Here is a 21,497-nt window from a genome sequence, read left to right as displayed (position 1 = left end):
GATATCAGCAGATCTTTGATTGCGTGGGCTACTTGCATCACAGCAGCCCCCACAGTAGATTTGCCCACTCCAAATTGATTCCCAACTGACCGGTAGCTGTCTGGCGTTGCAAGCTTCCACAGGGCTATCGCCACTCGCTTCTCAACTGTGAGGGCTGCTCTCATCTTGGTATTCATGTGCTTCAGGGCAGGGGAAAGCAAGTCACAAAGTTCCGTGAAAGTGCCCTTACGCATGCGAAAGTTTCGCAGCCACTGGAAATCATCCCAGACCTGCAACACTATGCGGTCCCACCCGTGTGTGCTTGTTTCCCGAGCCCAGAATCGGCGTTCCACAGCATGAAGCTGCCCCATTAGCACCATGATGCATGCATTGGCAGGGCCCATGCTTTCAGAGAAATCTGTGTCCATGTCCTGATCACTCACGCAACCGCGCTGACGTCGCCTCCTCGCCCGGTATCGCTCTGCCAGGTTCTGGTGCTGCATATACTGCTGGATAATGCGTGTGGTGTTTAATGTGCTCCTAATTGCCAAAGTGAGCTGAGCGGCCTCCATGCTTGCCTTGGTATGGCGTCTGCACAGAAAAAAGGCGCGGAACGATTGTCTGCCGTTGCTCTGACGGAGGGAGGGGCGACTGACGACACGGCTTACAGGGTTGGCTTCAGGGAGCTAAAATCAACAAAGGGGGTGCCTGTACATCAAGGAGTATTTCAGGCAGGACTTCACGGAGGGTTCCAATAAGAAATGGTGCACCTAAGTTATTGTTCTTATTGGAACAAGGAGGTTAGTCTGGCCTCTGATTGATACATGGCTAGATTTACCTCGCTGCACCTTCTCTGGGAGTGACTGCAGTATGACCTAGAGGAATGAGTCCCCTAGATGGGGGAGGGGGGGACGCAAATGAGTACAAAACAAATCTGGTCTATTTCTTGTTCTGATCCACTCCATCTATCTTTTACATCTTTGGCTGGCAGCAGATGGTGCAGAGGACTGCATGCCATCCACATCTCATGGCTGCCCGGCAGAAGATGATGCAATACGACTGCCAGCAATACATATCGTCTGCCTGCTTACCATAAGATGGTTCAATAGGACTGACTGCAGGACTAAAGAGAATGACTTGATCACGTCACTCCAAATTTAGTCCCTGCGCCCATGTCTGCCCAGGCGCTCCTGGCCGACGTGGCCAGGAGCACCTCGGACATGATGATGACGGCTACCAGTCCTATTGTACCGTCTGCTGCCACAAGGCAATGAGTTGCTGCTACTGTGTAGCAATGCAGTACCGCGTCTGCCAGCACCCAGGAGACATACGGTGACAGTGAGCGGAGCGGGCTCCATGCTTGCCGTGGTATGGCGTCTGCACAGGTAACTCAGGAAAAAAGGCGCGAAACGATTGTCTGCCCTTGCTTTCACGGAGGGAGAGAGGGAACGGGGGCCTGACGATATGTACCCAGAACCACCCACGACAATGTTTTAGCCCCATCAGGCATTGGGATCTCAACCCAGAATTCCAATGGGCAGCAGAGACTGCAGGAACGGTGGGATAGCTACCCTCAGTGCAATGCTCCAGAAGTCGACTCTAGCCTCGGTACTGTGGAAGCGCTCCGCCGAGTTAATGCACTTAATGCACTTAGAGCATTTTCAGTGGGGACACACATACTCGAATACATAAAACCGATTTCTAAAAAAACGACTTCTATAAATTCAACCTAATTTCGTAGTGTAGACATACCCATAGAGTACCTGGCTGACTGTCAGCATGGCATGGGACAGCAAACTTTTTGAGTGAGTCAGCATAGAAAAATAGCTTTCTAATATGCAGTGAATGTTTTCCCATCTGCTTTCTGGCATCCCAGACAAAACGTGTTCTTGCCACAATCATGATCAGATTTTGTCTAAATTAAAAGAAGAATCGAGATCTAATCTTTCAACTTCTTCATTTTATTTAGAAAAAAATGACACACCGATGGCTAGAGGACCAATAAAATTATACCAGCAGAACAGTAAAATACTATTTTTAAAAAATCTTCCTTTTAATGATCCAGACAGTTTCAGATATAAGCTTTAGCACAGAGAAATACATATTTTCTTGGACATATTTCTAATATGTATTGAATTATTTTTCGCTGTGGTTTATGAATAGCTTGACCCACTTTTAGCCTTCAGTTTCTTAGTGAATATTATTTTAAGGTGAGATGACATCGGTATTCAAATATAGTGGTGTTCCACTATTCTTCTCATGCTTTCTATATCTCTGATGGGTTTGTCCTTGCTTTACAGGGAGGGACAAGTACCAGTGCCAAGTAGCAAGCAACCAGCTAGCATTGCAACGTGTGTTTAGTTCAACGTTCCCTAGATACTCGGGTTACTCAAGGATCCTCTGGGCAGGGAACAAAGAGCAGTGCTGGAGAGTGCATGCTCGTCATTACTAGGTAGTATGAAGAACTTCCTTGTCTCTTTCTTTCATGTCAATATCTAATATTTCACAATAAACTTAGCAACCACTTACATGTGACTACCAGTTACACTACACTAAAATAATGCTCAAGGCTATTAAAGATCAAAGAACCTGTTTGAGGTTTACTTGCCGTTTGTATAATGAAGAGGATTGTCCCACAGAGACGCAGATATTTATTAAATCGAAGCTCCAAATACTGCAAAAGAGGTGAATAAACAACTTTAATGTCAAAAATTTACATTTATAGAAATGGTATTAAGACACCTCCTGTAAGAAAAGATACTACTGTTCAGCAGAAGTAACCGTTTTTATATTTACATGGATGGCTGGCAGCTCTCATGATCAACCTGATCTTGTTTTCTGCAGACATCACTGTCATTTAGTTAAACCTGAGAGAAGCTAAATATTTACCTAGTTAGTATAAGCTGGAGCACAAAGAACAGAGTTTGGTCATATATACATACATATGTAGTGCTTTCTAGCACAGGTATCTTACAGAACTTTTCAGACAATAGTTGTGCATTGTGACGGGACAAAATCCAGTCTTTAGCTACAATCCTAACTAGTTGTGAGGGAATATAACTTTTTTTTATTGTGAGGTGGAAGAAAGAGTTATCTCTACCCTCTTTGAAAACTGCCAAGATTTTCATTTGCAGCCGAACAGCTGTCTGAGAGGGGCAGAAGTCTTTCAGTTTAACTGGGTCATCTAAATCTGGATCTCCTGCTACTGTAACAGGACCAGCAGCACTTGCCCGAGGCATTCACTGTCTGTTAGCATTATCTATAAACCCAACTTCTGGTATGGTGTATAATAATAAATTACTACTAATAATAATACCCAGATCTTATACAGCATGAATAGGGCCCTACCAAATTCACAGTCCATTTTGGTCAATTTCATGGTCATAGGATTTTAAAAAGAGTAAATTTCATGATTTCAGCTATTTAAATATGAAATTTCAAGGTGAAGAAATTGTAGGGGTCCTAACCTAAAAAGAAGTGGGGGGGGGGTCACATGGTTATTGTAGGGAGGGTTGTGGTATTGCTACCCTTACTTCTGCGCTGCTGCTGGCGGTGACGCCGCCTTCAGAATGGGGTGGCCAGAGAGCAGCGGCTGCTGGCCAGGAGCATGGTACGGTATTGCCACCCTTACTTCTGTGCTGCTACCTGCAGAGCTGGGCCCTCAGTCAGCAGCCGCCATTCTCAGGCCACCCAGCTCGGAAGGCAGCAGTGCAGAAGTAAGGTGGCATGGTATGGTATTGTCACCCTTACTTTTGCGCAGCTGCTGGCGGGGCGCCGCCTTCAGAGCTGGGGGCCCGTCCAACAGCCACCGCTCTCCAGCCGCCCAGCTCTGAAGGCAGCACAGAAGTAAGGGTGGCAATACCACGATCCCCCCTAAAATAACCTTGTGACCCCCCTGCAACTCCCTTTTGGGTCAGGACCCCCAGTTTGAGAAACTCTGGTTCCCCCATGAAATTGGTATAGTATAGGGTAAAAGCACACAAAAGACCAGATTTCATGAGGGGAGACCAGATTTCATGGTCCGTGAAGCATTTTTCATGGCCGTGAATTTGGTAGGTGTGGTAGGATAAGGCCCTGAAACGTAAACCCTTGTATTAGAGGCCCAGTATGAGACCTAAGGCCTGAACTAAAGTAATGGTCAAGACTTTGCTAACATAAAGCAAAATTAAGCTGTGAGCCAGAGGCAGGCCCTGCTCATGGAAGCTGGCAAGAAGAAGGCTGATGCTGCAATTATACACATACCTGAACACTAAGCACTAGTAATATAAACATGGGCCAGGATGGTACCAGAACAGACCAGGATTAGCACATTCCACAGAGATAACAAGGAAGACAGGATCCTAAAGGATAACATGATGGATAGAGTTGTTTTGTTCAAACCAACATGCACAAGATGATAGGCAACACCTTACTAGGTAGAGGGGTTGTACCTCAATACATCAGGAGTGATGTGTAACTTGTTTGTACCTGTGTATAAGAATTCACACCTAAGGAGTTGTCTTGGTCCAGCCTAAGGGGCAGTGGAGAGTCCCGCCACTGACTGAGCTATGGCCATTGTCAGGGGGCACATATTCGTAGTATGTCCTGTACAGTCTGCGGAAAACTATTACTGTGCTTCGTTTGACAATAAACCTGCCTGAATACCTTCTCGGAATCTGTGGTCAGTGGGGGTTCTCTTCGGGTCTACTGTGGAGGGCTGGCCTTACCATGAGGCGAACTGAGGCAGCCGCCTCAGGTGCCAGACTGTGCGGGGGGGGGGCGCCACTAGGACCCAGAGTGTAGAAAATTGTGTCTGCTGCTGGTGCATATGTATTCTCTCTGCTCTAGATGCACAGAGATGGTGGAGCGCTGTGCTGGAGGAAGGAGGGCACAAGAGACATAACAGGCAGGCAGGAGAAAAGGTAAGAGGGAATAACAAAAAGCAGCAGGAGCTGCAGGGAGAGAGAGGAGGAGAGTGTGGTGGAGGCACAAGAAACAGCTGCTGCTAAGTTTAGTTCCTTAAGTCTAGATGATCCAGGGCTGTGGACCCACTTGAGCAGTAGCCTGAGGGACTTCCTTGTACTGCATGGACCACAGCAAGTGAAAAACTTCATGTTCCCCAAAGACAATGAAAATAGGAGTTTCCATCCAACACATTACTGGCGTGAAATCCCCAATGGTGACAAAGTGGAGAGGCCATGGCTTATCTACTCAAAAACTCAAAATGCTGCATACTGTTTTTGTTGCAAACTCTTCCAGTCTAATGTTCCAGTCACATTGGGTTCCACAGGAACAAAGGACTGGAAAAATCTGGCTAGAAATCTGGCATGCCATGAAAGGCAGCAAATCACCAGAGAACGTTCCACAGATGGAAAGAGCTTGAGAGGAGACAAAGGTTAAAGGCCACCATAGATGATCAGCGTCAAGAGAAGATTGCATCAGAGTCTCTTTACCAGCAACATGTTCTGAAAAGGCTCATTGCCATTGTGAGAATGCTTGCTACCCAAAACCTAGCACTGCCTGGCACTTCAGACCAGCTGTATGTGCCAAACAATGGAAACTTCCTTAAAATTGTGGAGCTGATGGCTAAGTTTGATGCTGTACTCCAGGAGCATCTAAGAAGAGTCACCACCCAAGAAATGTACACACACCACTACCTTGGAAACAATTCAAAATGAGATCATACAGTTACTGGCAACAAAAGTCAAACAGAAGAATGTGGCAGATCTGAAGTCAGCAAGATATTACTCTGTTATTCTGGATTGCACACCTGATATCAGCCATACGGAACAAATGACTTTAATGGTGCGTTTTGTAACAACAACAACAGAACCTAGTGAAAATGTCCCTGCAATGGTGAATGTCAGAGAGCATTTTCTAGAATTTATTGACATTGATGATACTACAGGAGCTGGTATGACAAATGTGCTTCTTAAAAAACTGGAAGATACGGGAATTGTGGTAGCTGACATGAGAGGTCAGGGCTATGATAATGGTGCCAACATGAGAGGAAAGAACAGAGGAGTGCAGACACAGATCCGAGAGTTAAACCCTCGAGCTTTTTTTGTCCCATGCAGTTCTCATTAATTGAACTTACTGGTCAGTGATGCAGCATCAGCTTCTAGTGAGGCTGCTGAATTTTTTAATGTAATTCAAAGCATCTATGTATTTTTCTCTTGGCATCAACTTATTGATGGCAAATTTTGAAGCAACATCTGGGAACATCCTCTCTGATGCTGAAACCACTGAGTGGCACGTGATGGGAAAGTCGAGTGGAGGCGATAAAGCCTATCAAACACCAAATTGGGAAGACAGATGATGCCATAGTTGCCATTATGGAGGATAATGCTAGGACAGGAACTGTTCATGGGAGAACAGTGGCAGAGGGAAATGGAATCACCAGAAACATACATAACTTCAAATTTCTGTGTGGCTTAGTGATGTGGCATGACTTACTGTTTGAAATAAATGTTGTAAGCAAGAGACTCCATGGTGTTGACCCTGATATATCTGGAGCAATGAAACAACTGGAGAAAGCAAAGTCATACCTACAGTCTTACCAGCCAGATGAGGGATTTCAAAACGTTCTGAAGAGTGCACAGAAGTTGGTAGAGGAACTTCACACTGAAGCTATTTTCCCACCCATTCAAGAATACAAGAGTCACCAAAGAAGAAGACATTTTGATTACAAGGCACAGGATAATCCCATAAGAGTCCCCAAACAACAATTCAAAGTTAAATTCTTTAACCAGGTGCTAGATTGTGCAATAGAGTTAGTTGAAGAATGTTTCATGCAGCTCAAGGAACACAGCAGTATATTTGGGATGTTGTATGATATTCCAAAACTCCTCCCTATACCTGAAGAAGACCTACACCAGCAATGCAGGGCACTAGAGACAGTGTTGACACATGATGACATGCGCGATATTGATGCGAGGGCTTTAGGTGATGAACTGAAAGCCCTTTCAAGATACATTTCAGCAGGATCAACTCCAAAGGCTGTTCTGGAATATATGTGCACAAATAAAATGACCACCCTCTTTCCAAATGCTTTTGTTGCTTTGCACATACTTCTAACACTTCCTGTAACTGTTACCAGTGGAGAACGCAGCTTCTCCAAGCTGAAGTTAATAAAAAATATCTACACTCCACAATGACACAGGAGAGGCTGGTCGGCCTTGCAGCTATCTCAATAGAGCATGAGCTGGCCCAGACTGTGGACTTTCAGCAGGAAGCAGTTCAAATCTTTGCAACCAAGAAGGCACGGAAAGCAGCACTTTGATTATTCAAACAGATAAAAATGCCAGACAAGAAAGGTTGCATTTGCTGTTCAGGCATTTGAAAGTTAAGTGTTACTTAAAATTTTTGAACAAGACATTTTAAGTTATTAGTTCTCCTTTATTGGGGTAGGTAGCAGAGCAGTTCCATGAGAGGAGTAGAACGGGAAGAAGGCATATTGAGACCTTTCAAAGTTTTGGCTCAAGCGAGGGGACATGGAGGTGTCATTTGAGCTCCCCACCTCAGGTGCCAAAATGTTGTGGGCTGGCCCTGCTGCCGTGTCAGCTATCTGCACAGAGCAGGGCCAGCACACAGACCGAACACATGCACGCAGCCGACTGTTATTAACATTGAACAGAGCAGAGCACCACAACGGTGACATCTGACGACAATAGGGCCCTAAGCATGAACCACAACCTTCTGCCTATAGTGTAGGCTAAGACTCAAGATCCTCAGCTGACAGTCAATCTTGGCTTCATTTGACTTTTTACCCTGAAATTTCATTCCCTTGTCTTAACAGAAACATCCATGTACAGTTGGGTAAAGGAGATCTCCTTTATGGGCCAATCAATGCAGATACAAATATCTCATTTCAAAGAGCTGGCATTCATCTTTGAGTCTTTGCAATTGTTTAAACATCATTGAATTTTGAATGGATGCATACAGAAAGGCACAGTTTAACACTTCGGTGAACAAAAAGAAGTGTTTGAACTATGGTAGTCCGCTCATACTAACAGTGAGGGGAATGAACTTAATGGCTGCACTATAATAATACTGCATTTTTTACCCGTCTTTTTCAGGAGTTAGTGTCTAGTCATAATTAAGAGCCCAAAATGTATGTGGTGCAAAGTCAACTTGAGGCAACTAGAGATCTGTACTGGAGAATTCCCCCTATGTTGGGGAGAATCTAATGGAGCTGTTCTTCCACCTCCTGTGCAGAAACTTCACTGCTTGGTGTAAGAATAGGCAAGACGCAGGAAGAGTGAAGGGGCGATGTCAACAAGGCTCCCACTTCCCAATGGATGCTAGATCCCTCAGGGACTTTATGCCAGAGGCCTAAGTTAAAATTGCCCTGTGTGCAGCTTTTACCACACTGGGCTGGGGTGCAGTGGAAAATCAAGTCCTAATTTTCTAAAGCCATATTTTGGCACCCAGGTAAAGAAGTGGCCTGACTTGCACATATGCTGAGCACTTGCAGATCTCATTGTATAAGTACTAAGGAAAATCCAGCCGCTGCTATTTAGGGCCCTGATCCAGAGACCTATTTATCTGTAAACACAAGAGGAAGTCCCAGTGAAATCAATAAGACTGTTCATATGCTTGACTGTTCATATGGGTGTCTAAATGATCTGCTGGATTGGGCCTTTATGCCTCAACCTGGATTTAGGAACTTAAATTGAGGCAGGCACCCAGGATTGGGAGTTTCGGCTTCTATTTTAGAGGGCTTTTCTTTGTGTTATTCCAAGTCACGAACCAATCTGTGCAAAATTAAATCCACAGCTTGGATTGAAAATCTAGAGGGCTAACATTCTCCAGGAGAAAAAACAACTAGGAGTACTTGTGGCATTTTAGAGACTAACAAATTTATTTGGGCATAAGCTTTCGTGGGCTAAAACCCACTTCATCAGATGCATGGAGTGGATTTTAGCCCACGAAAGCTTATGCCCAAATAAATTTGTTAGGCTCTAAGGTGCCACAAGTACTCCTTTTTATTTTTGCAGATACACACTAATAGGGCTACCCCTCTGAAACCACTCTCCAGGAGCAAACTCATATGGAGTGAGTCCATTGAGACAGGAGATCTTAGGGGTCACCGGGAGACCTGCCATGGCCTCTGCAAGGGGGAAATATCAATTGGAAGGGGCGGGCTACTACAGGGGCAAGGCCACGTGGGGGACGCTCCTGAGAGACACAGGCATAGCGGATCGGTATGGAGGGTATAGCGAGGATGCTGAATGGGGCTAGTGCTCCCTAGTGGGGAGAGAGCGGCAGCCCCGCTTACCTCGTAGGTGCTGGTGATCCCCAGCCTGTAGAAGACGGGCAGGAAGACCTCGGCGCTGATGAGCACCACCAGGAAGTAGGTGATGGCGAAGATGCAGAATATGGCCCCGAAGCGGTAGATCTCCGCCGGGGTGCCCAGCACGGTGACCGCCGACATGAAGCTGGCGGTGAGGGACAGCGCCACGGGCAGGGCGTTCATGCTGCGGCCGCCCATCAGGAAGTCCTTGGAGGTCTGCTGGCCGCCGCCCGCGAAGGCGTAGTACACGCCGATGACCGCGGAGACCAGCAGCATGGCCCCGAACACCACATAGTCCCACACGGTGAAGTGCCCGATGCCCATGGCCGCAGGCGCTCGCAGCGGAGGGGTTGTGTTTAACTCTGGAGGCGGGGGAGGAGGCGCCCCCGGGGCTCGCTACACGGGGCTATGGGTGGCAGCCAGCGATCCTCGATTTGCGCGCCCTGTGCCCGGCGCTGCGCGTCCCGTTCCCCGCGCGCCCTGTGCCCAGCTCAGCGCCCCCGCTCCCTGCGCGTCTTGATCCCTCAAGATCCCTCAAGCGATCCTCGATTTGCGCGCCCTGTGCCCGGCGCTGCGCGTCCCGTTCCCCGCGCGCCCTGTACCCAGCTCAGCGCCCCCGCTCCCTGTGTCGGCTCTGCGCGCCTGTGCCCAGCTCAGCGCCCCCGCTCCCTGCGCGCTCTGTGCCGCCTCTGCGCGCCCTGTGCCCAGCTCAGCGCCCCCGCTCCCTGCGCGCTCGGTGCCGCCTCTGCGCGCCCTGTGCCCAGCTCAGCGCCCCGTCTCCCTGCACGCCCTGTGCCCAGCTCAGCGCCCCCGCTCCCTGCGCGCTCTGTGCCGCCTCTGCGCGCCCTGTGCCCAGCTCAGCGCCCCCTCTCCCTGCACGCCCTGTGCCCAGCTCAGCGCCCCCGCTCCCTGCGCGCTCTGTGCCGCCTCTGCGCGCCCTGTGCCCAGCTCAGCGCCCCCTCTCCCTGCACGCCCTGTGCCCAGCTCAGCGCCCCCTCTCCCTGCACGCCCTGTGCCCAGCTCAGCGCCCCCGCTCCCTGCACGCCCTGTGCCGGCTCTGCGCGCCCTGTGCCCAGCTCAGCGCCCCCTCTCCCTGCACGCCCTGTGCCCAGCTCAGCGCCCCCTCTCCCTGCACGCCCTGTGCCCAGCTCAGCGCCCCCGCTCCCTGCACGCCCTGTGCCGGCTCTGCGCGCCCTGTGCCCAGCTCAGCGCCCCCGCTCCCTGCGCGCCCTGTGCCCAACTCAGCGCCCCCGCTCCCTGCGCGCTCTGTGCCGGCTCTGCGCCCCCGCTCCCTGCGCGCCCAGTGCCCGGCTCTGCGAGCTCCGTTCTCTGCGCTTCCGTGCGCTTGTGAGTGCCCTGGACCCGCTGAGGGCTCGGGGGACCGTTCTCCGCTCCCCTTACCGGTGCTGGTCTCTCGGCGCACGTGGGCTCAGCTGCGCTGCCGCAGAGCTGGGAACCCCAAGAGCAGTCACCAAATAAAATCCCAGGTGAGTGGTTGACAGAAACCAGCTCAGCAGAGGAGCAGGAGGTGCATGCCCAAGATCCACCCACCCTCTGCGTCCTCCCGGCGCGGTACCGCGTGGGCACACTATGGGAGAGTAACCCGGAGGAAGATTAGCTGTTAAATGTCTCTCTCAGCTCTTGCGGGAAGAATATTGCGTCTGGCTTTTATGAAGAGGAAGGGAAGTGTTAGAAGGTGCTAATATGACCTTAGCCCTATCGCGCTGATGGCACAGTGTCAGTCATTTCAACATACTTGTCCCTCTCATCCCTATGATTAAGAAGTTTGCGGGTGGGAGGAAATCAGCCCATCCTCGAAACACTCACCTTCTTCTTCCCACACTTATCAGGATTTCGTGCCATTATTTGCCCCACAGCCCCCAAAAGACCTGGAGGAGTCCTGTATGTCTGATTGTATGATAGGCTGATACAGGGATCAGTGGTTTTCAACCTGTGGTCCGTGGACTATGTCTAAGATTTCCAGCGGGGTTTGCACCTTCATTCCAAGTTTTTTAGGAGTCTGCAAATGAAAAAAAGGTTGCAAACCACTGCTCTAACATGTAGCCATTATCTACAATCCTGTAATTTTCAATACTACTGCATAGGTGTTGTCTCCCTACAGCAAGGCAAGTAGCAAACCCCTCCATAGTCAGAAACCCATTTAATACACCTTCTCTGTAAAAGACCTTCCCTTTCCCCCATACTCAGGTAACCTCAGGATCAACAGTACCATGAGTCAAGATATCTCATTAGAATGAGATTGCTCACCAACATACACCTTCACCAACAGCATTTGGTGCCCCTTACGTTCCCGGGATGTTTTCTAGCATTTCATATTCAGATAAAGATATTGGTGTCACATTTCCCAAAAGAAAAGAAAAGACACAGAAACGTTTTTAATAAGTGCAACCCTGCAAATTAAATCTTTAATATGACCAGATTATATGAGGATCTTACTTTCTACCTGTATGAAGCCCCAAAGTGGTTGGTTGTGTGTTCCAATGGCTTACATGGCACCATAATGGATTTTCTTAGATTTGGCACATTAGGGCCTCTTTGAACTATTCAAAATTGTGTCAGCCAGTGGGACTTTCATTTGAAGAGTTTGCACATGCAGGCTTCAAATAAATGAGTGTCTCACCTGTGGAAATGATTCACTAGCAATAGATGGAGCTGTCTACTTCACCCCTAGAAGATATTATCAACAGGTAACATTTTCAACAATACCTACGTGACTTAGGAGCCTAGAGTTGACTTTCAGTTAGACTGTAGAATTCTAAAGAGACAAGGTGGGTGAGGTAATGTCTTTTACTGGAACAACTTCTGATGGTGAGAGAGACAAACTTTCGAGCTTTCACAAGACCTCTTAGTCAGTTAGGTACTGTTGAAAACTTGAACTGATGTCTCTGGTCCCAATCGTCTTTTGCAGGACCCTGAAATGGCTGTTTGAAAACAATTCCCTACACTATTTCCCCATATCTAATTACTAGCTGAGCATGACTCTGTTCAAACATCTGGCACAATATTATGTTACAGAATCTTCCCCCACTCTCTGTTTACTACAAAATAAAATTCTGAATCCATAATACTGCATTTCTACAAGATTTTTTTAATCCAACCAAGCTTTCAGTGGCTGCTGAGTGTTGGTTATATTTTGAAAGTGCTCTCAGAGCATGTGTGTAAGGATATCAATGCCCATCCATAAAAATAGTATTTATATTTTTTTAAAAACTCAATTATGATTAAAACCTTTAAAAACAAACATTTTTTTCACATAAAATTATTCTAAAATGGGATTAGAGTATGCAAAGTGCTGTCAGAGAGCACGCATTCGAGGTCTGCTTGGGCCTAATTTTAAGGCATGACCTGGACCTGAACCGAAGCTGAGCACAGCCCAAGCACATTGATCTGTTTTCAGGGCTGACCTGACCCAAACCCAACACTTCCCCCAAAACTGTGTCAGTGCTGCTGCCCCATTCTTGGGGTTCAGCCTAAAGGGGTCTTCCCACTCCCCACACCCTGGGCCTGTGAACTGTCCCCGGCTGCCTCCTGCCCATGTGGTCGATGCAGCAGTAGCTGCATGCCCCACTCCTGCCAGCCACCACCGCCTGATTGCATTGCGTGTGCTGGGAAGTGGGAGGCGCTGCAGCACATTGGCATGCTTGGGCCTCAGCACACCGAGTACAGCAAGGTGGCAGCAGTAGGCAGAAGTAGGGCATGCAGTCGCTGCCACGCCGACCCCATGGACAGAAGGAGGTGATCAGAGACAACCCAAACCAAGGGGGTTGAGTTGTTTTCATACCTGGCCCAACCAAAACCCAACATTTGTAGTCAGGTCCAGTTGGGTTTGGGTTTGGGATTAGGTTGCAAGGCTCTACTATTCATGGAGTTATGTTAGCTAAACTCAGGATAGGGCTGGCTGAAAGACAAGAATTCCACTTTGCAAAACATTGTGAGGTTTTGAAAATTGTTTTCATTTTGCATTGGAACAAAACCAGACCTTCTGAAATTTCTTTGTGAAAAAACATAAGAGCAGCCCCACCTCCAAATAGCTAATAGCCTGGGGATTAAGGCACATAGGCACTTAACTGAGGTGTGGGAGCCCTATTTATAAGTCCCTGTTTGACCTGATTTACAGCAGGTACTTGAATCTGGGTCTCTTACATCCAGTGATGAGCTGCCAAAATCTGAAGAACCGGTTCCTTCAGTCGCTCCGGGTCTTCGGCGGCATTTCTGCAGTGGGTCCTTCACTCACTCCGGGTCTTCGGCGACACTGAAGTACCTGCCACTGAAGTGCTGCCGAAGACCTGGAGCGAGTGAAGGGCTTGCCGCCGAAGTACCGCTGAATACCCAGAGCGCCGCCGGGTGAGTGAAAATTAAAAAGGGATTCCCAGCCAAGGGAACCTCCCCAGCTGGGAGCACAGGCAGGCCGGACAGGACGGTCCTGCGGGCCGAATGTGGCCCACGGGCCGGAGTTTGCCCATGCCTTTAACAACCAGTTCTAAATCGGCTTCAAAATTTAACAGCTGGTTCACGCGAACCGGTACGAACCGGCTCCAGCTCACCACTGCTTTCATCCCCCTGGATATCCTAAACACCAGGGTAAGGAGTTAGTCTCTCTCTCTCTGTGGAGTCAATGAATATTTAATTATTTATACAAAGTGGGAACAGCTCCACGTGGGGGTTGGGGGGTGAGCGAGAGCAAAAGACTGACTGGCTCTATAGCCCCTAGCCCTCCGGACTCGAGGCTATGCTGAGGTCTCTCCCTCTCTCTTTGAACATCCTGGACCTGGGAAAGCTTCCTGACGAAAGTTTTGTCAAAACTGTTATGTTACTGCTAAAAGTTTTGGTTTCAATGAACCATCATTTTCTGATGGTAAATAAAACATTGCCTTGGAAATTTCCCAACCATCTTGTGACACAGAGAGCTGGGAATTCTGCAACTGAACCCATGCTCTGGTCCCTGATTAACCAAGTAGGCCCCAGGGAAGGGCCTGGTTAAGGAGAGGCGATCCTGATTACCAGATCAGATTGGGGTTGGGAAGCTAATGAGCTAATTAGCCCATTAACAAGGAGAGTGGATAAAAGAGCACAGGAAAGAAGTGATGGGGGAAAAGCAGTAGCTGGCCCAGTCCCAGGCCCAAGCCCACATGACAAAATGGAGTTCTCTTGGAGGAGATACCTTTCTATCCCACCTGTCCTCTGGAGAATGGGTAGTGAAGTTGGATGACATTGTAAATACTGTGACTGCACTCGTATTTTAAAAATGGTGGCGTGAAACACTGTAAATAAACTGCATGGTGGGATCTACAAAAGAGAAGGCCTCTGAACAGTCTGTGTGAAGCAAAAGAAGGATGGGAGCCAGGGGAACCCCTCACCCAACTCTAATCAGGATGGGTATAAACAACCGTCTCTCTCACAAATATACCTCTGTGTGCTCTGCTCATATCTCTGTGTTCGTAGTGATTGTTTGTTCTTGTTAACATATTATAGACTATACAAATGATAGCCCACTTAAACAAAGCATCAGCTGTCCCACATTTATGCATGACTTTAAATCTAGTTAGTTATGCTTTATTGCACAGTGTCACATCAACAGAAATATTATATGTCAAACTATTGTTGTGAAACTCAAAATGGACTATGAGGGAATCTCTTACAGCATTCAACTGTTGTAGGTGTGGTTTATTTTTCTGAGGATTTCATGCAAGCTGATTTTCAGATATCATCATAAAGGTGCAGAAGGATAATCATAAATCCTCTTTCTTGCTTAGTTCAGCCTTTTTGAAATATTGGCAATAAATGGATATCAGACCAATATCCTGAATCATAGTAAATCAATCAGGGCAGCGCTATTGAATTCAATGGCACTGATTTTTTCACTCAGACTAATGCAAACCAAGAGTAACTCCATGGGAGTCAATGGAGTTACACAGGTGTAAGAGGAGGCTCAAGTCCATTTGCTCTTTCTCATCGCTACTGTGTAAACATAACTGGTTGTCAAGCAGAGAGAGATCCCATTTCGTAGTTATCCTATGGCCACTTTGCATCACCTACATGGGTGCAAAGCAGCCATATAGCCCTTCACACCCTCCCCACAACACACCTGGTGCAGGAGACTTGGCTCTGTGACTTCTCCTCTTGCAAGAGCCCATGGATTAGGGGGCATTCCAGGTTGGGTCAAGATCAGGAGGGTGTTGGACAAGGCAGTCTTGTGCCCCATCTATTTCCCTGGGCCCAAGTTAAGGCAACCTTCAGGTTAGCCCTAATTAGGGCCCGATCCCAAACTGGCCCTTGGCAGGCCTGGGGTCACAAACCAGCTCCATGCCTGCCTCAGATTCTGCCGCAGCACAGGGCTTACTTCCATCTTCAGACATTATGGTGATGGGGTCACTAAAAGTATCTAGACTGATTGGCTAGACAGTCCTCTCCCAGTCTTGTGACCATGGGTAATGACAGTGGGATATGAGTTTCCTCTTCTTATACGACAATACAAATCAGGTTACAGACGAGGTCAAGCCCAGCACTGAGAGAGATCCTGCATTCCTGTCTACATGCCAGATAGCTATATAAATAGAAATATCATTTCTTTGATAATTTTTTCTAGATCAAGACAACCAAGATCCATGTATACCTCAGTTTGTTGAGAATGGAAATGGAAGCTGACTTTAGGGCACTGAAGTATGTGTAGATGAAAGCTGGGTATTGGCAAAGGCTGTTCTCTTAAAATCCTTAAAATGGACTAGGAGAGCAATGGGAATGAGAGGTACAGCTTGCCAGCGATATAACAGCATTCATGGTTAGTTCTGGCAGATCAGGAGCTAACAAAGTTTAAATTATAATTTTGTTCTGAAAAGTAACTCAAATATATGTGGGTCTGTCAAGTTCCAGATCAGTTCACAAATAAAGAAATGTTTGTTCTAACTACCTGTCCTGCAAACACTGAACTGGAATGTGCAAGTCGAGCTGTGTTCTTCTCTGTTTCAGAAAATGCCAATTCATCTAAAGTGAAACATTTTGTGGAAATGTCACCTTTGATGAAAATTCATTTTGAAATGAACATTGTAAAAGAGCATTTTGATAAGGTCAGAATGTTCTATTTCAACCTTTTCAGAATGAAATGTTTTGAATTTTCATTTTGAAACAACTTTTCACTTCAATTTTTTTTATTTTATAGTATAGAACATAAAATGAAAAATATATTGTATAAAATAGCTAAAGTCAGAACAAATATTTTGATTTTTGTTGACGCACAACCTTTGGGCCTGAAACCTGTTTTTTCTTCAGAATTTTGGTTCATGTGAGATTTCAAAATATTTTGTTTTTATTCCATTCTGGAATGGAAGAAATTCTGAAATCATGAAACTCCCCTTGAAACAAAAAATCTGGTTCCTGCACAGCTTTACTTACACATCATCATCAGTAACCCTGATTCTGATGTAGTTAAGGTCCAGTTGAAGATCACTGAGGGTCAATGATGATAATGGTTTGTGCCCCTGAACGTTATTTGCCATTTGGTTCTGCTTTGATCTATCCTGTTAGCTATGTTTGACCATACACTGTTATTTTGAATGACTAACACAGTATCCAGTTATCCACACACCAATACTGAGTGAGTTTATCTTAATTCCATTTAAATTAATGGAAAAGGCTGCATATAGATACCTTGTTATACCTGTTTTATCATGATGTTTTAAAAAATCATCAATAAAAAGAAACTCAAAAATATTTTTACCAAATTGCTTAAATAACTGTGCATATATTTTTATGCTCTTCTTTTAATGGTCTTTGGACATTTCAAAATGCCCCAGCAGTGGGTACTAAAAGGAAAGATATAATCATTACTATTCACAGTGGAATTAGGATCAGCTCACTTAAGAAAGTAATATCCACTTGACAGCTGTTTTCTTAGAACTGGGACTTTCTTTTACAGGGTCTTTCTGTATTTTTCACTCTTTTGTTGACAAGTAATTGGATTTGCAATTCCAACAAAAGCATGCTGGAACTTTCTCACAGACTACGTTCCATCTGTTTCCAGTAATAATATGGATTAGTCATCTAGTGCTTTTTGTCTTCAAAGTCCATCATACACAACAACTAATTAAGCATCGCAACAAGTATGGACCTGACCTTGCATTTCTTGCACCTCCAATACTTCTGCTAAATGCAATGGGAATGTTGCCCACCACTGATCTAAGGGAATGATCCCTGTTCAAATCCCTTCTCCCCTCAGGAGGCAGCAGGGGGCTGGATGAGTACTCTATATACTAGGGTAAAGGTTATAAATGCCCAGAGGCTGCCTACCAGATCAGGCCTCCCCATGCAATTTAGGTGACCAACACCTATCTATCCAGGCTTGTGTCTCACTGGGGCTTAGGTAGGAGATAGGGGTCTCCCTATGCATGGAGGAAAAAACTTTGGTGTGGAGTGAGTTTAGGCACCTACAGAGTTAGGCAGCTGCAGAGCAGGAGTTTCTTGGATTGCAGTGGTGCCTAAAAACAGGACTGAGGCAGCTAAGTACCTTCATGGATTGCATGCTAGGAGCTTAAATACCTTTATGGATCTTGGCCAAAATTACTACTGTAGGATCGCAGAGGGGGAATTAGCACTAGAGCTGAGAAATATTGCAGGGGAGGGAGGGGAAATCAGATATTAAATTGACCTTTTAAATTAATTAACTTTGACTGCTTTTCTGTTTTCCACCGGTATTCTGGCAAATAAGTTTTGCTAGCAAATTGATTTTAAGATCAATTGCTCAAATAGTCTCTGAAAGCATACTTCAGCTTGCATAACCAGCCAATAAAAATGCACATTCTACAATCAAAATGTGCACTGTTGTTGGTTAATTAAATACATCATCAATCAGGGAACAGAGATAGTACTACATGATGCATGTAAGTCACTGACACAGCTTGAATGTTAAATATTTGTAATGAACTTTTTATGAAAGATCTGCAGCCCAAGAATCCTTCTGCCATTAATTTAAAATAACAAATAAATATGAGAATTTCACAATTTGTTCATGGACTATTCACAAATGGATAAAGATACAAAATGCATAATTATACCTCGTACTCACACTATAATTAAAAGTGGATCATTGTACTGTGCAGACCACCTGCACCTCTCTCATCTTTCGCTGAAGTGATGAATTAGTTACATGTTTGAACTTTATCCTCTTGGCTTTAGGATTCCTTGTTTTTTTAAGGTTTTTAGTTTTATAGAGACAGATTTACAATTCAACCAGTGCGTTAACTTGAGGTTAATGAACTAGAAAGAGCTGACAAATGTTCACCAGAAAGATACATGAAAAAGTTAGTCTCAAGGTGGTATTGTTCTTGGTTTTCTCTTCTATTTTTTTCCTTCTTTCCCTTGCTCTCCAGACAGTCTCTACTGAATCTGTCTCTTTCCATTGGTAATTTTGTGATCAGTCAAGTGACAGGAATAAGTACTCCCATGTCCCTAGTGACCTAACACTTCAACCTGTCCCTTTAACTCCTACTCCACATGCCTCTTGTGCTCCTTCACTCCTTCTTGCATTTCCTTCCTCTCCATTAGCTGTAACTACTCTCTCTCCTCTGGGTCTTTTCCTTCTGACTAAATAAACATCCATCTTGCAAAACATTCTCTCAAACATACCTTTCCTCTTTTAACTGCCATCATCCTTCCTCTCTTTGTTTCCAAAATCTTTGAGTGAGCTGTCTACTCCCACTATGTTCCCTCTCCTCTAACCCATTTCTTGATCCTCATCATTCTGGCTGCTGCTCTCTGTCAATCCACCTCCTTCCCAAGGGCACTCCTGGTCAGTATTCACCGGTGTACATTGCTTAAGGTGTATATGTGAATAGGAGATCATGTGTTTGCAAATCTGTTATATGTTTAGGTGTATCAACACTGTCCATGAGTAAATCAGAGCCCCTTCCTTCCAACACACACAATGGAGTCCAAAGAAAGGAGGTAAGATCCAGGACCTTCTCTTTAATGTTCTGATCTGTTTATCTGTAAAAATTCCACCAGATGTTCTCCCAGTGCATTCAGTTATGGGAAGTGATTTTACAGTGTCAACCACAACTGGAAAAATGGAAGAGAGAAGAAGGGACAACATGGGATGGGGGGAAGAAGAGAGTAAACAGAGAAGCAAAAATCAGCAGATTAAGAAAGGAAGAGAGAAACAGTGGAAATAAAAGAGGGGGGGAGAAGCTAGAGAAAAATTCTGAAAGGGGTCAAATAGAGAGTAGCAAATAAGGTAAAACATAAAGAGAATTAAAAATGCAAATTAAGGAAAAGAGAGATAAAGAATAAAAATAGAAGTGAAGTGAGTACATGGGCCCATCCCCCAGCTGATGGTTCAGATCCCCAGTGATGCTAGTTTGCATCTTGAACCACTGGGTTGGGTTGGGCAAAGGTGGCTTTATGCCTCTTTTACGCCCACACATTATCTTGGAGCCAGTTAGATGGGGGAAATATAGAATAGCCTCAAGGGTCATTCCAGAAGCAGGTACTGTGATAGATTGACAATAGTTTGTAATATCCTGGACAATATCTGAATTAAGATAAACCTTATTGAATTAGTGTTAAGACCTTTGGAATTTATCTTATTACAAATGCAAATGTTTATGTACTACTGTGAGATTGAATAGAACTTCTCTAGCAGGCAGGATCAATGCAATCTCTGGAAAGTATGAGGAAGTTCAAAGGTTTATTTTGAATAATACCCCTGAAGTGGATTTTCTTAGGAAATATTGGGAGGGGAGGGAAATGCAAATTCTCTCCCTTTGAAACCAACCTCTGAAGGTACACCTTGGGGTGAAAGACCCTTTGTGTACTAATTACCTGCTTCTGGGATCTCCAGTTCAAAGATCTTCTGATCTGTATTAAAGGGAGGGCTAAACTTGTCATGGGTGTGCTTGTTCTGATCTGAAGCTGTGCAGGACTCCCCTCAGAGGGGTGGGGGTTGAAAGATTTATCCTGCCAGAAACCCTGTTAGAGTTGGGATAGTGTCTGGTAAGCATATTAGCATGTGTGTAGGTTCTTTTCTTGATTTTAATGTGTTTTCTCTAATGCTTTGTACCTTAAGAATAAAGTAAACTTGCTTAGGGCACGCCGTGTGGTAACTTACAGCTGTAGCAATTACTCTATTGTCTGTCTCTGAAGAGAAAGCAAGCAGGTAGGTTTTGGCAGACTGTCTTTGCCAGGAAACACAGTGAAGGCAGGGAACTGGTCAGCCTGGAGATACACCGGTTAGAAGGAACAGAGATGTGTGTCTACACGCAAGAGATGCAACAGCTAGTCAGCTGGGAGCCTGAGAGTTGGTGCCCTTACTAGACCATTGAGGGGAAATACAGGTGCAATTGCTCTGAACTGTAACAAGAAACACCAGAGATTAGGGCAGTAGGCAACCCTTCAAGCAGATTGTCCTAGATCAGGGATTGGCAACCCTCGGCACGCGGCCCATCAGGGTAATTGGCTGGCAGGCCATGAGACATTTTGTTTACGTTGACCGTCCACAGGCACAGCCCCCTGCAGCTTCCAGTGGCTGCGGTTTGCGTTCCCGGCCAATGGGATGGCTGCTGCTTTCCGCAGCTCGAGGGACGTTATCATTCCCCTCTATTCGACATTGGTGAGGCCTCATCTGGAGTACTGTGTCCAGTTTTGGGCCCCACACTACAAGAAGGATGTGGAAAAATTGGAAAGAGTTCAGCGGAGGGCAACAAAAATGATTAGAGCACATGACTTATGAGGAGAGGCTGAGTGAACTGGGATTGTTTATTCTGCAGAAGAGAGGAATGAGGGGGGATTTGATAGCTGCTTTCAACTACCTGAAAGGGGGTTCCAAAGAGGATGGATCTAGGCTGTTCTCAGTGGTAGCTGATGACAGAACCAGGAGTAATGGTCTCAAGTTGCAGTGGGGGAGGTTTAGGTTGGATGTTAGGAAAAACTTTTTCACTAGGAGCACTGGATGATGAAGCACTGGAATAGGTTAACTAGGGAGGTGGTGGAATCTCCTTCCTTTGAGGTTTTCAAGGTCAGGCTTGACAAAGCCCTGACTGGGATGATTTAATTGGGGATTGGTCCTGCTTTTGAGCAGAGGGTTAGACTAGATGACCTCCTGAGTTCCCTTCCAACCCTGATATTCTATGATTCTATGATCATGATGGTCCCTTCTGACCTTAAAGTGTGTGAGTCTAAATCAGTCACCATTTCCTGTTGGGTTAATATCTGACACATGTGCCCAGTTACCAGC

The 21,497-nt window shown here is 45.9% G+C and overlaps 1 protein-coding gene across 1 annotated transcript in view; it reads right to left on the bottom strand.

The window, feature by feature from the left end:
• Positions 1–10,085, bottom strand: part of SLC5A8 (solute carrier family 5 member 8) — a 42,933-nt gene extending 32,848 nt beyond the window's left edge. Inside the window, exons 1-2 of the mRNA XM_048835461.2 lie at positions 9,239–10,085; positions 2,588–2,653 (exon numbers count right to left, since the gene is read on the bottom strand). Of these exons, the coding sequence (XP_048691418.1) occupies positions 2,588–2,653; positions 9,239–9,577 (405 nt within the window). The 5' untranslated portion in view covers positions 9,578–10,085. The remainder of the gene's footprint in view (positions 1–2,587; positions 2,654–9,238) is intronic.
• Between the last annotated feature and the right edge of the window lie 11,412 nt (positions 10,086–21,497).

This window comes from Caretta caretta, chromosome 1 (assembly GCF_965140235.1).
Source record: "Caretta caretta isolate rCarCar2 chromosome 1, rCarCar1.hap1, whole genome shotgun sequence".
NCBI lineage: Eukaryota > Metazoa > Chordata > Testudines > Cheloniidae > Caretta > Caretta caretta.
Note: the sequence above shows the minus strand (reverse complement) of the source record. Positions and strands in the feature narration are given on the sequence as shown.